This window comes from Moschus berezovskii, chromosome 20, assembly GCF_049115385.1.
Source record: "Moschus berezovskii isolate FMDL1 chromosome 20, NW_MosBer_1.0, whole genome shotgun sequence".
Lineage (NCBI taxonomy): Eukaryota > Metazoa > Chordata > Mammalia > Artiodactyla > Moschidae > Moschus > Moschus berezovskii.
This window is the reverse complement of record NC_142479.1, coordinates 35,942,726-35,956,513: the sequence shown is the minus strand read 5'-3', so window position 1 is coordinate 35,956,513 and position 13,788 is coordinate 35,942,726. Positions and strand designations below refer to the sequence as shown.

Genomic DNA, 13,788 nt, shown 5'->3' with positions numbered 1-13,788 from the left:
TGGAATGCTAAAGGTGCATAAAGATTTCTCATGGTCTATTCTTGTATCTGTTATTACTTTCTTTCTAGCATAAAAAGAAATTATAAAACTGGGTCTAAGATACTTTAATGCTAAGATAATTGATAACTTTGCTTATCTGAATGTATTTTTTCAATTGAAGGCACTTAACAGATGTTTGTTGGTGCTGATATTGCAGACAGTTGGGAAAATGCATGGAGGCAATCAGACAGGGGTCTCTGACTTCCTCCTCCTGGGGATCTCAGAGAATCCTGAGCAAGAGCGGGTCCTGTTTTGGATGTTCCTGTCCATGTACCTGGTCACAGTGGTGGGAAACATGTCCATCATTTTGGCCATTGGCTCTGACTCCCGCCTACACACTCCCATGTACTTCTTCCTGGCCAGCCTCTCCTTCACAGACCTCTTCTTCGTCACCAACACGATCCCCAAGATGCTGGTGAACCTTCAGTCCCAGAACAAAGCCATCTCATACGCGGGGTGTCTGACCCAGCTCTACTTCCTGGTCTCCTTGGTGACTCTGGACAACCTCATCCTGGCCACGATGGCATATGACCACTATGTGGCCATCTGCCGTCCCCTCCACTATGTCACAGTCATGAGCCCTGGGCTCTGTATTTTGCTCCTCACCTCGTGTTGGGCACTTGCTGTCCTCTATGGCCTCATGCTCACCCTCCTCATGACCAAGGTGACTTTCTGTGGGCCCCGGAAGATATACTACATCTTCTGTGAGATGTATGTCCTACTGAGGCTCGCATGTTCCAACACTCAGATCACTCATACAGTGTTAATTACCACAGGCATCTTTATCTTCCTCACTCCGTTTGGGTTCATGATGGTGTCCTATGTCCAGATTGTCAGAGCCATCCTCCGAATACCCTCAGCTTCCAGCAAATACAAAGCTTTCTCCACCTGCGGTTCCCACTTGGCTGTGGTCTCCCTCTTCTATGGGACACTTGTTATGGTATATCTGCAGCCCCTCAAAACCTACTCCATGAAGGACTCAGTAGCCACAGTGATGTATGCCGTGGTGACCCCCATGATGAACCCTTTCATCTACAGCCTGAGGAACAAGGACATGCATGGGGCTCTGAGAAGGCTGTTTCGAGGGAAAGGCTTTCAGAGGTTGACATAAGGGCAATATTGTAAAAGGGGCATTGAGTGGACACTGGGAATTTCTTCCTCAGTGTACAAGATATCTTATGAAATAAACAACATGACTAGGGCAAAACTGTAGCTCAGAATGAATGTATACATCTCTGGTGAAGGAAAGAAATACACATATACACCAAACTCCCTAAGCACAAAAGTCTTGGAAATAAATAAGATCACACTAACATGGTAACCAGTACTGGCTTCCCTAGTGGCTCAGCTGTTAAAGAATTCACCTGCAGTGCAGGAGACCCTAGTTCGATTCCTGGGTTGAAAAGATCACCTGGAGAAGGGATAGGCTACCCACTCCAATATTCTTGGGCTTCCCTGGTGGCTCAGTCAGTGAAGAATCTGCCTGCAATGAGGGAGACCTGGGTTCAATCCCTGGGTCAGGAAGATTCCCTGGAGGAGGAAATGGCAACCCACTCTAGTATTCTTGCCTGAAAAATCCCATGGACAGAGGCACCTGGAAGGCTATAGTCCAAAGGGTCACAAAGAGTCAGACATGATTGAGCTACTAAGCACACAGCATGCATCCTTCAATTTACCTGATCACAGTACTACAATGCCAAGAATATTTCTTTCTGGAAAAACACAGCATTCCAACACGTTTAGTAAATAAGCAAAATGAAACTGTGTCAAAACTATTTTACTTTAAACAAATCTTACAATGACCACTGTACAGAAAAATTATGACGTGAAAAATTTAACAAGCAGAAACTAAAATTAAATGTTTAAATGGTTTATTTTTCCATATAATTATAAAATGAACAATGATATTGTGAAATGCTGTTATATTAAATGAAATAATTGGGCATCAAATCTTTTAGAGATTTTTGAGGATCTTTAGGATTTAGCAAAAATTTTGTGCTTCAAACAGAGACAAACATTCACATGTCTGTTGTCACAGGAGAATATAGGCATATAATAACACTCAATTCACCATATTCGCTTGTGTTGTTGATGAAAAGTTTGATCATTCCTCAGAAATTTTGGCTTAAACTCTCCTAACAAGTTCAATATCAAGATATTAGTTGAAAATATGTTGGGGGAAAAAAAAGCTTCAAATTTTTAATGTGAGATGGTTGAAATTACTGGCTACAAGTTGTACTCTGGCCATATTGGTAATAATATCAAACATTTTAAAAAATAAAATCCAAAGTGGCAATATTTTGCATGACACTGAATATGAGTTTACACTTTGCAGTAATTTTTCAGTGCTAAAAAGTAAAAAATGAAGCCCATCACAGAACAGTGATTAATATCATAAATTGAATGTGCTCCCAAAAATTGAACTGGTCATCCAACACTCTACTTAATAACTTGGATACACAAGATGGTGGCCTTTGGTACTACATGAAGGTTAGGCATCATGGGGCCAAAAAGACTTTGGAAATGTTAAAGAAAATGAGTTACTCATGTGAGGCAAAAAAAAAAATTTAACTCTAATATTTGTAAAGCTTTGATTAAATGCATGGCCTTGGTTTGACACTGAAAATCATGTAACCACTCTGACTATTTCTCTGCAAAGGCATCCACAAAAAATTAAACAAATGAATAATTCAATTGACTGATTCCTTTTTTTAAAACTGTGTGTTTGCAAACTTAATTCGGCAAAGAATAATGCAAACTACTCACAATTGCTAAAATGCATTTACAGAAATGAAAGTAATAACCTGTCTAGATATCTAAAATTATAGAGTTGAAGAATGAATTATTTTAAAAGATTTCTTTATTACCAATTATATGACAATAAAATAATATTATATGTCATATGAACATTTTAGCTCACCTCTCTCAATATAATGATATAAATAAAGAGCAAAAAATATAACATTAATGATGCAGTGCAATGTAATATTGAAAAATATATAGCAACCTCAGAATATCAAAATTCTATTTATATCATCAGAAAAGCAACTCTAAATATAAAAATGCTTGTGCAAAAATTTGACCTATATTCAAAGTGCATGCATTTGCAAACTCTTATCTATTATTAAACAGGAAAAAAAAACTCTAAATATCACTCCTGGTTATTAGACTCAAGTCTGAGTTTTCTACTAGGTAATTCAAGTGAAAAACAAAAGATGTCACACTAGTCATAAAGAAAACTGCCAGATTTTGTTTCTAAATCAAAGGAATAACAAGATACAATAATATATTTCATGATTAAACATTTCTATTTTCAATTAGAATTTATTCAGTATGAAAGCTATATCATCTCTAGTAGCATAGATTTTTGAGTTATGGTAGAGGCATATATACTCCATGTATTTATAAAATATCTTTGACCATATCCCTGCAGTTGAGTTTTTTTAAATCTGATACACTTTACACTCATCATATTTCTTGCTTGGCTCCCCAGGAATACAGTTTACAACTTCTGTTCTATAATTTCTGATTGTGTATGAAGAAAATTATGCCTCAATAAGAAATATGAAGAGGACATGAAAAATTGGCATGATTGATTGACAAGTGATTGGAACTGCACAGAATCCACTGTTATAATGGAAGGGAATAAGATTCTATAGTCTGAAGATTCAGTATTGTATGGTCATGGAGATCTAGAGCTGTGAAGCCAAACTACCTGAGTTCAGATCTTAACTTCACCACTTACTTCTTATGTGACGTTGGACAGTAAATTAATGTTTCTATCACTTTGTCTGTAAACAGGAAAATAAAAGGAGCAGCATCATAGAGGTGGTAGATTAACAAATGGGAAAAGTGCCTGACACATACAAAAACACTCAGTAAGTGTTTTCTATTTATCATCTCTCTTAAAGGAAGGTTGCTCTGATCTGGGCCCAAAAAGTAAAATTAAAGAATAAAATGCTGTAAGTATATGCATGGAGATAAGGTAGTAACAAATGCTTTTAATCATGGGGAAAAAAGGGAAGGTGTATCAGAAATAGAGAACTCCAGGAGTCTCTGTGCTTCTGTGAGCCAGAAAGCGTACATTTCATTCTTTCTTCATTTGCGAGCATCATTAAGGATTTTTGAGCAGGAAGAAAGCAATGATTCCAGTGATGCTTGAAAAGCTAATTTCTGAATTGACATGGATAGTAGACATTCTGCACAAAAATATATATAAATCTTATTTTCAAACATGAATTCCACCTGGCAAGAGGAAAATAAAGATGCAGAGCAGATGGTTTCCCGACCTCAATTCTGCTTCAGACACAGCTTCATGGTCATCATATTTTCATATTAGCCTTCATCACGGGGTTTTGCTTGAATAAAAAGGTTAATGGCTTTAAAACTGAAAAAAGAAAGCCACTGATTTAGAGTAATACTCCACTGGCAACATTACTATAACCACTGAATTAAATAGTGCAAAAATCCCAATTGTTACCATTTTAGAGAGAAAGATATTTTCTTTTTCCAAAAGACTCTTCCCAGGGCTCCCTTCATGTCTCTGTTCCTCAGGCTGTAGATGAAGGGGTTCAGCATGGGGGTCACCACAGTGTACATCATAGACATGACAGTCTCCTTAACAGCAGAATTATTAGTTGATGGGCACAAGTAGAGACCAATAATTGTCCCATAGAAGAGGGACACCATGGAGAGGTGGGAGCCACAGGTGGAGAAGGCCTTGCGGATACCCCTGGCAGAAGGAACTTTGAGGATGGAGGAGACAATTCGTGCATAGGACATGATGATGAGTAGAAATGGGATCACGAGAATGAGTCCTCCCATGAAAAATATCACCAACCCGTTGACTCGAGTATCAGAGCAGGACACCTTCAACAAAGTAGATGTGTCACAGAAAAAGTGAGGAATCACATTGTCAGCGCAAAAGGACAGCCTGGCCATGAGCACAGTGTGCAACATGGCATGGGCAGTGGTCAGCACCCAGGACAGCACCAGCAGAGCGAGACAGAGCCTGGGGCTCATGATGACAGTGTAGTGCAGGGGGAAGCAGATGGCCACATAGCGGTCATAGGCCATGGCCACAAGCAGGAAGCTCTCAAGAACTCCAAAAAACAAGTAAAAATACATCTGGGCCAGACAGCCCGCATAGGAGATGGACGGGACTTGGCTCTTCATATTCTGCAACAGCTTAGGCACTGTGACAGAGGAGAAGCAGAGGTCAGAGAAAGACAGGTTACTGAGAAATAAATACATGGGTGTGTGGAGGTGGGGGTCCAGTCGAATCAGGAACATTATGAGGAGGTTCCCCAGGACGGTGGTAACATACATGGCCAGGAACAGAGCATAGAACAGGTTTTGATGCTCTGGCTGGATAGGCAAGCCCAGAAGGAGGAACTCTGAGATGATGGTTTGGTTTCTCTTTGTCATTCTATAACTCTATTATTTATAAAAAATCACAGAACTTAAATCCAAATATAAAAAATAAATAATGTGTATAGCATGTGGCTTATTGTCAAATGGTGGATGAGTGAGAATTTAAGCACAGGCAGCAGGTGACTCTGCTGAAACTACCCCTTCAAAGTCTGCAATAACATTCATGTCTCTAAATTCAATAACATATCCCATTTAGTACTAATGATCACTTTTTCCTTTGTAGGACTCTCTCATCTCTTGGCCATGGTGATACCTCATGTTCCCATTTTATTCTGGCCTCCATAACAATGCCTTCTTCACACAGTCATTAGAGAAGTCTTCATGCCAAGTCATCATTTGAATATTGGGTATCCTCAGCGTATTGTCCTTCTACTCTTATTCAGCTCACACCATTCTTCTGAGCTACAGACCTGGGTGTTCAACTCCCTGATGACCATCTTATTTGCATGTTTCACCTTCACTCCAAGACAAACCTTCTCAATATTAGGCTTGTTGTTTCTTCAGTCCCATATTTGCTTCACTCCCAATGTTCCCTACCTCAGTGATTGACAATACCACCTGTAAGATATACAAGCCAGACCTGAGAGCCATCCTTGACTCCTCCCTCCCCTCATCTCTCCTTGTTCATTTACTATATGTTTCCAGTCCCACTTTCTGAACATCTCTCATATATGCCCTTCTTGACATCCTACAGCCACCATTTAGCTCAGTTGCTATTCTCACCTAAACAATGTCAACAAATTTGGACTCTCTCTACTTTCACTTCCCTACAATGCACTGACATTATCCAGAATCATTCTTTCTATAACTCAAACGTTTCCATGTCACTATTCTAACTGAAGAGTTTCCCCTTTCCACTAACACAAAGACCTTATTTTATCAGGGTTGACATGGTCCACAGGATCCTTATTTCATAAGAGCAATGAGCTCATGGCCAACCCTCTCTCTACTCTGTAGACCAGGTATCTCTCATTTTCTCAAAGGCAGACTACTTTCACCCATCATGGCACATCACGCTTTCATTACCTGAATGCATGCTATCCCCATCCCACTCCATTCCTTCTCCTGGGAACTCATCTTCCAGATCATTAAACATGGATTATTTGCTCTTTGCTAGATGCTAAAGATAAAAAAAGTTCTACTTTGTTCACTGATGAACCTTAACATCTAGGACAATGAGAAGTAAGAAAACTTTCAGGCTATCCAAGAGATCACTGAATTGTTTCAACAGACACCAAAAATATGGAAGGTAGAAACATCCACTGACAGCCTTTCCAAATCGCAGCTCCCTATCTAAATCATGTGTGTTGATTTCCAAATACTGTACTGTATACTGTCTAGAATTTCTCTCCCCAGGTTAGAAAACTACCCCATCTCAAGCTATCTTATTATGTGGCTTAACACTAATGTACCCAAGTAAGGCTGTCATTTTTTTCCTTAAAATTCAGCCCACACAATGTCAATATTGATGTGAGATTCATGTTGAAGTTTAGAGGTCATGCATGCATCCATGCTACGTTGCTTCAGTTGTGTCTGACTCTTTGCAACCCCATGGACTATAACCTGCCAGGCTCCTCTGTCCATTCTCCAGGCAAGAACACTGGCGTGTGTTGCCATGCCCTCCTCCAGGGGATCATCTCGACCCAGGGACTGAACTTGCGAGTCTTTCATTGCAGGCGGATTCTTTACAGCTGAGACAAATGTCATGAAAAAGCAAATAATAATAAAAATAACTTACAATCTCTTGGACCCAGTGCCTGGTCTACTCCTGATACATTTCCCCACAGTGCGAATCAGGATTTGACCAAGAAAAGAAAAAAACAGGAGGAGCACTTCAGAATGAGGGAAACTTCTTCTAACCCCAAAGAGATACAGAATAGTACCCTCACTGCAGGATACTCACCAAGATCATAGGGTTTAAACCAGGCAAATGTATGTGTTTTCACACTTGGACAGAAGAAAGATGTTTGTTATGTATTAGTGAACTAAAGGATGAATTTCTGACTCCTCAGGAACTTCCATTCCTGGGAACTAGGTGGGATCCATCTGTTATATAAAATGCCTGATTACAGAGTCCAAATCAGTCAGACATCATCTAAAAATGCTGCCTTTGAGGAAACCCACTCCTAATTACCTATTCCTTACACTTCTCTCTCCCCACTTCCCTGGTGGCTTAGATGGTAAAGCATCTGTCTACAATGTGGGAGACCTGGGTTCGATCCCTGGGTTGGGAAGATCCCCCAGAGAAGGAAATGGCAATCCACTCCAGTACTATTGCCTGGAAAATCCCATGGACAGAGGAGCCTGGTAGGCTACAGTCCATGGGGTAGCAGAGTCGGACATGACTGAGTGACTTCACTTCACTTCACTTCACTTCTACACTTCTCTACATATTACCTTTTTCAGTTTTAAGATGATAATGCTGACTTGTTCCTGCCTATCTTTCAAAGCTTCTGTACACTTGAAATCTCTTTTGAGAATCTCTTGCAAAATATAGAGGACTCCATTATGAAATACTTACTATATTGACAGAGAGGTGAAATATGGTAGATGCTAATCAACACAGACTGTCTAGAATGTTGAGCAGGGGTTTTTTAGACAGCCTGAAGAAAAATCCCATAGAGTCATATCATAGAATCTCAGTAGTCTGGATACTCAGGCTGCAAAATCCCTAAGTCCTGGAGGAAAAAATGGCAACCCACTCCAGTATTCTTGCCTGGAGAATCCCATGGACAGAAGAGCCTGGTGGGCTACACGTCCATGGAGTTGCAAAAGAGCCAGACATAACTGAGTATATGAGCAAAGGCATGGACTCGCCAGCCTAATTTACCAAATATGTCTGAGAATGACTTCAGGGCTTTGACCTGGGGGTATTCACTCTTTTATTCATTATAGACATATGGAGATAGACTCTGCAATCATCACCTGATTCTACAACATCCCTTTTGTCATTTCTGTCTTCCTGGGCCTGAGGGACATTGGATCCCAACGGATACTAGGACTTGGAAAAACTCACTAATAACAAAGTAAATTTTATTGCTTCTCTGGGACAAATCCCCTAGGAGGTCTAAGGCAGATATTTTTTAATTACTAATCACCTCTGGGTAGGGGAACAGGCAACAGAGGATGCAAGCTCATGACCTAATCCCACAGGAATACTCCTCTGGCTGTGCTAAATTGGTTCAGTTGTGTCCGACTCTGTGACCCTATGGACCGTAGCCCACCAGTAGTCTGTCCATGGGATTCTCCAGGCAAGAATACTGGAGTGGGTTGCCGTTTCCTTCTCCAGGGATCTTCCCGACCCAGGGATCGAACCCGCCTCTCTTACCCCTCCTAGATTGGCAAGTGAGTTCTTTACCACTAGTGCCACCTGGGAATCCCACTCCTCTGGCTACCATAGCCCAAAAGAGCTTTTTCTTCTCTAGGTTCTATATTATTTCACTCCTGAAGTATTTGCCTTCCTCCTTTAGAGGAAAATATAGGAGAACATTGACAAAGATATAGCAAATATCCTTAGACACTAATTATAAAATAAATATTGCTAAATTGGACTGTTTTGCAATTTGTTGTTGTCATCCAGTCCCTAAGTCATGTCTAACTCTTTGTGACCCCATGGACTGTAGTACACCAGTCTTCTCTGACCTCCACTATCTCCCCAAGTTTTAATGTCCACTGAGTCGGTGATGTTATCTAACCCTCTTATCTAACCACAGAGGATAAGTACATGACTACTGGGAAAACCATAGCTTTCACTATACAGACCTCTGTCAACAAAGTGATGCCTCTGATTTTTAATATGCTGCCCAGGTTCATCATAGCTTTCCTTCCAAGGAGTAAGCATCTTTTATTTCATGACTACAGTCATATCCACAGTGATTTTGGAGGCGAAGAAAAAAATATCTCAATACTTTCACATTCTCCCCTTCTATTTGCCATAAAGTGATGAGACCAGATGCCATGATCTTAGTTTTTTTAATGATGCATTTCAAACCAGCTTTTTCACTTTCCTCTTTCTCTCTCATATTTCTAAATATCCACCATTAATTGAATGAAAATCAACTACAAAGTTGAAGACTACATACATCTGACAAAGGACTTGTAATCAGAACATATAAAGATTTCCTACAAATCAAATGAAACAGGTAGATAACCCAAGAGAAAACTGGGCACAGGATAATGTACAAAGAGAATATAGCTCTGGAGAATAACCACATGCAAGGGTGCTTAATTTTGTTAGTCAGCAGAGAAATGGAAACGAAAACCACAATGTGATACCGCTATACACTTACCAAAAAGCTCATAGGAAAAGGATGGGAAAAATACCGAGCCATGTTAAGAATGTGGAACAAGAGGACTCCATTGTTACAAGGTGGGTAAGTATGACTGTTGACTGCTCAGTTCTGTCTTCTAAACTAAACAAGTTCAGTTCAGTCAGTTCAGTTCAGTCACTCAGTCGTGTCCGACTCTCCGCGACCCCATGAATCACAGCACGCCAGGCCTCCCTGTCCATCACCAACTCCCGGAGTTCACTCAAACTAAACAAGTACCTGCCTTATAATCCAGATATCCCACTCTTCTGTAGAGATGCCCAGGAAGAACAGGGAGCTTCAGGATTCTTAACAGCCAAAAACTGTTCATCAGTGGTAGAATGGATGTTGTTAATGGCTTATTCACACAATAGAACTCTACACAGCAAGGAAAGTGGACGATCTACCACTGCATACAGCAACGTGGATGAACTTTACATACACAACACTGACTGACAGAGGGAGAGAAGAAAGAGAACAAAAGGTGCACTTCCATTCAAATAGGCCCAAAAATGGGTAAAATTAATGCATGCTGTAAATTAATCATTAATTATTAACAACGAATATTTAGATAGTGAATATATTTATTATTATTATTAAATTAACTAATTTAATAGCATAAATTAAATTAATGCTATTAATTTAATAGCAAGAGAGTGAATGCCCCTGCAGGAACAGCAACTCGCAGAGACATGACAGGATTCCTGCAGGGCTAGTAAAGTTTTTGATCTGATTGCTGGTTACTCATGTTTGTTCAGGTCGTAAAAAGCCCTGCCAAAATTTTCACCTTTGGTTCTATATCCAAAAACATCCTAAGCATCACTGGTTTTTCAGTCCATGTCTGATTATTATGCTATCTAGAGCCCTCAATGACTCAATAGATAAAGAATCTGCCTGTAATGCAGGAGACACAGGTTCAATCCCTGGGTCAGGAAGATCTCCTGGCGGAGGGCATGAAAACTTATCCCTTATTTTTGTCGGGAAAATCTCATGGACAGAGGAGCCTGGCAGGCTACAGTCCATAGGGTCACAAAGAGTCAGGCATGACTGAAGCAACTGAGCACACACACACACAGAGACTCCTTGTAGGCTTTCAGCTGTTGGTTCTTGCTTTAGCAATCTTATTCCCTGACGTGTTTGTTTATCTCTGGGTTTGTGCCAGATACTGTGTATTGAAGGGAAAGCACTTGAAGTCTAAGATGGTATTATATTCTTTTCAATTGTTTTTCCTTAGAACTTGGAGTCACCAGCAATCTGGAATCATCCCAATCCAAATTTAGTTCTTGAGATTGTGTGGACCTCTGCTGACTCTAACCCAGGCTAGAGCATATGTGTGCTGTTCTCTTCAATTATAGTTTACTCTTACACCTAGGGCACCTACAGGACTTCTGCCCAGTGTGAAGTTGATTTACTCCTTGTAAACAAGACCCATTTCCCAAGACCTTTGCTTATGGATACTAACTTTGAAAGCAATTATCCAGGTGCATCTCAACAAGCTGTCTTGGGATTGCCTCCCCAAGCTGTCTCCAAAACTGATAAATAGATCTGATGTGGCTCCAGTTCAGCTCCTCTCTTCATGAACCCAGTATCCGAGGGTCGGCTCTCAGATTTCCCGAGCTCATCAGAACAACCACAGTCTTTTTCCCCTTTTGTGCAGGCACTGAAGTTCCAGGCACCGATTCCATCCTTCCGAACTTCAGCAAATGGAATGAATCACCAAGTTCTATTCAGAAACAGTGCCTTAGTGTCCTCCACATCCAGACTGAATTTTCATCCGTCTAGCGGGAAAGTGGAAGCAGCAGAACTAGGCAGCCCTGTGACCAACACAGAACAGTGGGAAAGGTCTGCACATTTCAGAAATATTCATATCCTCTGCCTCTCTCATCCCTTTCTTATCTTCTCTTCTCCATTTACTGTCTCTCTCACAAATATACTCACATACTTTGAAAATCTTCATCATCGTCTAACTCCTTAGTATTTAACAAGGTAATTAACAATCCCTCCTATCTTGCTAGCGCTCTAGTTTTCAAAGTGCTATCACTAGCCCTGTGGCACATGATTCTCAAACGTATAAGAAAGACTTTACAGGTGAGATGAAGAGCTCAAGGAAGTTTCATGCCCTCCTCAGGGTACTTCTGCTGAAAAGCAGCACTGGAGGGACAAAAGGACAGCCTTCTAAGGCTGAGTTTGGAGCCCTCTTCCATAACACCTCAAACTATCTCCCCTCTCCACCCAGCCACACTGCAGAGGAGTCTGTGTCTCTAAAGTCAGCTGACCACACACATGCTCAGAATCCACTGGCTCTTACAAAAAGAACAGTGTTTCCCAAAGCGTACAACCAGAACCATCAGGTGATTTCATAAAGGACTTTATTTGCAGAATAAGAGCCAGTATTTCAAGGAAGGGAGCCAGAAAATGGGCTTTTATTTAGTTTTAAAGCATCACCACAGGTGACTCTGATGGACACTAAAGTGTAGAAGACTCCTGTGTTGAGGGCTGAAGCAGAGGTAACGATTCCTCGGGTCCTCTGAGTTTTCCCAGCCCTCACTCCTGCCTCCCTCCCTCCCTCCTATCAGGCAGATGCCCCAGAGGATCCTGAATCCAAGCAACAGGTTGTGAAAGGAAATAGTTTCTGATGAGGTCTAAGGAAGTGGAAGACCTCTGTCTTCATGGCAGAAACAGGTGGTGGTCAGATGTGCTTTGGGTTGGGGTTACTTGGGGAGTCACCATGATGCACCTTTCATTCTCAGCTCAATTTGGGGGGTCTTGGGATGAGCCCATCAGTCCCCACTTCTCACTGAAACTCTGTTTTCTGATAGACAAGCATCCTCTTCAACTCAAAGCCTCACTTACATAGTTTGAGAGATATATGAGCTCACTCACAGTATAGAACCATAGGTGAATGATATGAGTATCAAACAGCAGATGTGGGAAGTTTTACATGCAAAAAAGTCTCTAAAGAATGTCCTAAGGATTACTCCCACTTTACTCAAACACCAAAGGACCACCACATGACTACTATATAATTTGGAATCTTAATGGTAAAAGAGAAATGAACCATCATCCACTTCCACAAAGTGTTTGAATCACCTCTGAAATGATCACTGAGCTCACTCTATAATGCAGCCTGTTCAAAAGCCTTCTGTGAATTACTTTCCCTCTGCCAACCCCTTTGTAGGCACAGCACTTAAGTCTTCTGGAATATAACCCGAACTTTCTGTCTCTTTTATATTTTCTAGCTCCTGAATTGAACAATCCACAACCCTTTGCACGTGAAGGCCACAGTAATACCTTCTTCACTCTTCTCTCCTCCATGTAGATAGCACCAAGAGGACAGCCACACATGAGTCTCCACCTTGACATTCTGGGTCATTTCCTGCAGACAAGGTGGGCTGAGGCTGTTCCTAGGTAAGTGGGAAGAAAAGCCATATCCAGGATGAAGTCAAGACTGGGGCCACTGATTCTTCTTGGTTCTGAGTGCAAGGTTTCCTACTGAGCCGGGAGAGGGGTTGTTACTCAGAAACATTGAGAAATGGTAAAGAATAAGACTCCTTTTGAGCGCCACCCCCGCAATAACATCATCTCTCCATCCACTTACACAGGGCTTTAAGGATGGCAGAATGTTTCAACATCTAGCATTTCAGATCTTTTCTAAACGCACAGTGAGGTAGGCATTTTTTGTTTTGGCTGTTCCGCACCTTCGTTGCTACGCATGGGCTTTCTCTAGTTGAGGCAAGCAGGGGGTACTCTCTAGAGGCAGTGCGCAGGCTTGTCATTGCTGTGGCTCTTGTTGCAGAGCACAGGCTCTAGGCACACAGGCCTCAGTAGTTGCAGTATGTGAGCTCAGTAGCTGCGCCTCAAGGGCTCCAGAGTGCTGGCTCAGTAGTTGTGGCGCACGGGCTTAGTAGCTCCCTGGCATGTGGGATCTTCCTGGATTAGGGATCAAACCCGTGTCCCCTGCATTGGCAGGCAGATTCTTAACCACTGGACCACCAGGAAAGCCTGAGGT

The 13,788-nt window shown here is 41.4% G+C and overlaps 2 protein-coding genes across 2 annotated transcripts; one reads left to right on the top strand and one right to left on the bottom strand.

Moving 5' to 3' along the window:
- The first annotated feature begins 208 nt into the window (after nucleotides 1–208).
- On the top strand, nucleotides 209–1,150 carry LOC129536890 (olfactory receptor 1D2-like). Its single transcript, XM_055396066.2, has one exon. The coding sequence runs from the start codon at nucleotides 209–211 to the stop codon at nucleotides 1,148–1,150; it is 942 nt and encodes a 313-aa protein (XP_055252041.2).
- A 3,365-nt stretch (nucleotides 1,151–4,515) lies between these two features.
- Nucleotides 4,516–5,466, bottom strand: LOC129538262 (olfactory receptor-like protein DTMT). Its single transcript, XM_088829429.1, has one exon. It carries the CDS (start codon nucleotides 5,464–5,466, stop codon nucleotides 4,516–4,518), a length of 951 nt encoding a protein of 316 aa, XP_088685555.1.
- Between the last annotated feature and the right edge of the window lie 8,322 nt (nucleotides 5,467–13,788).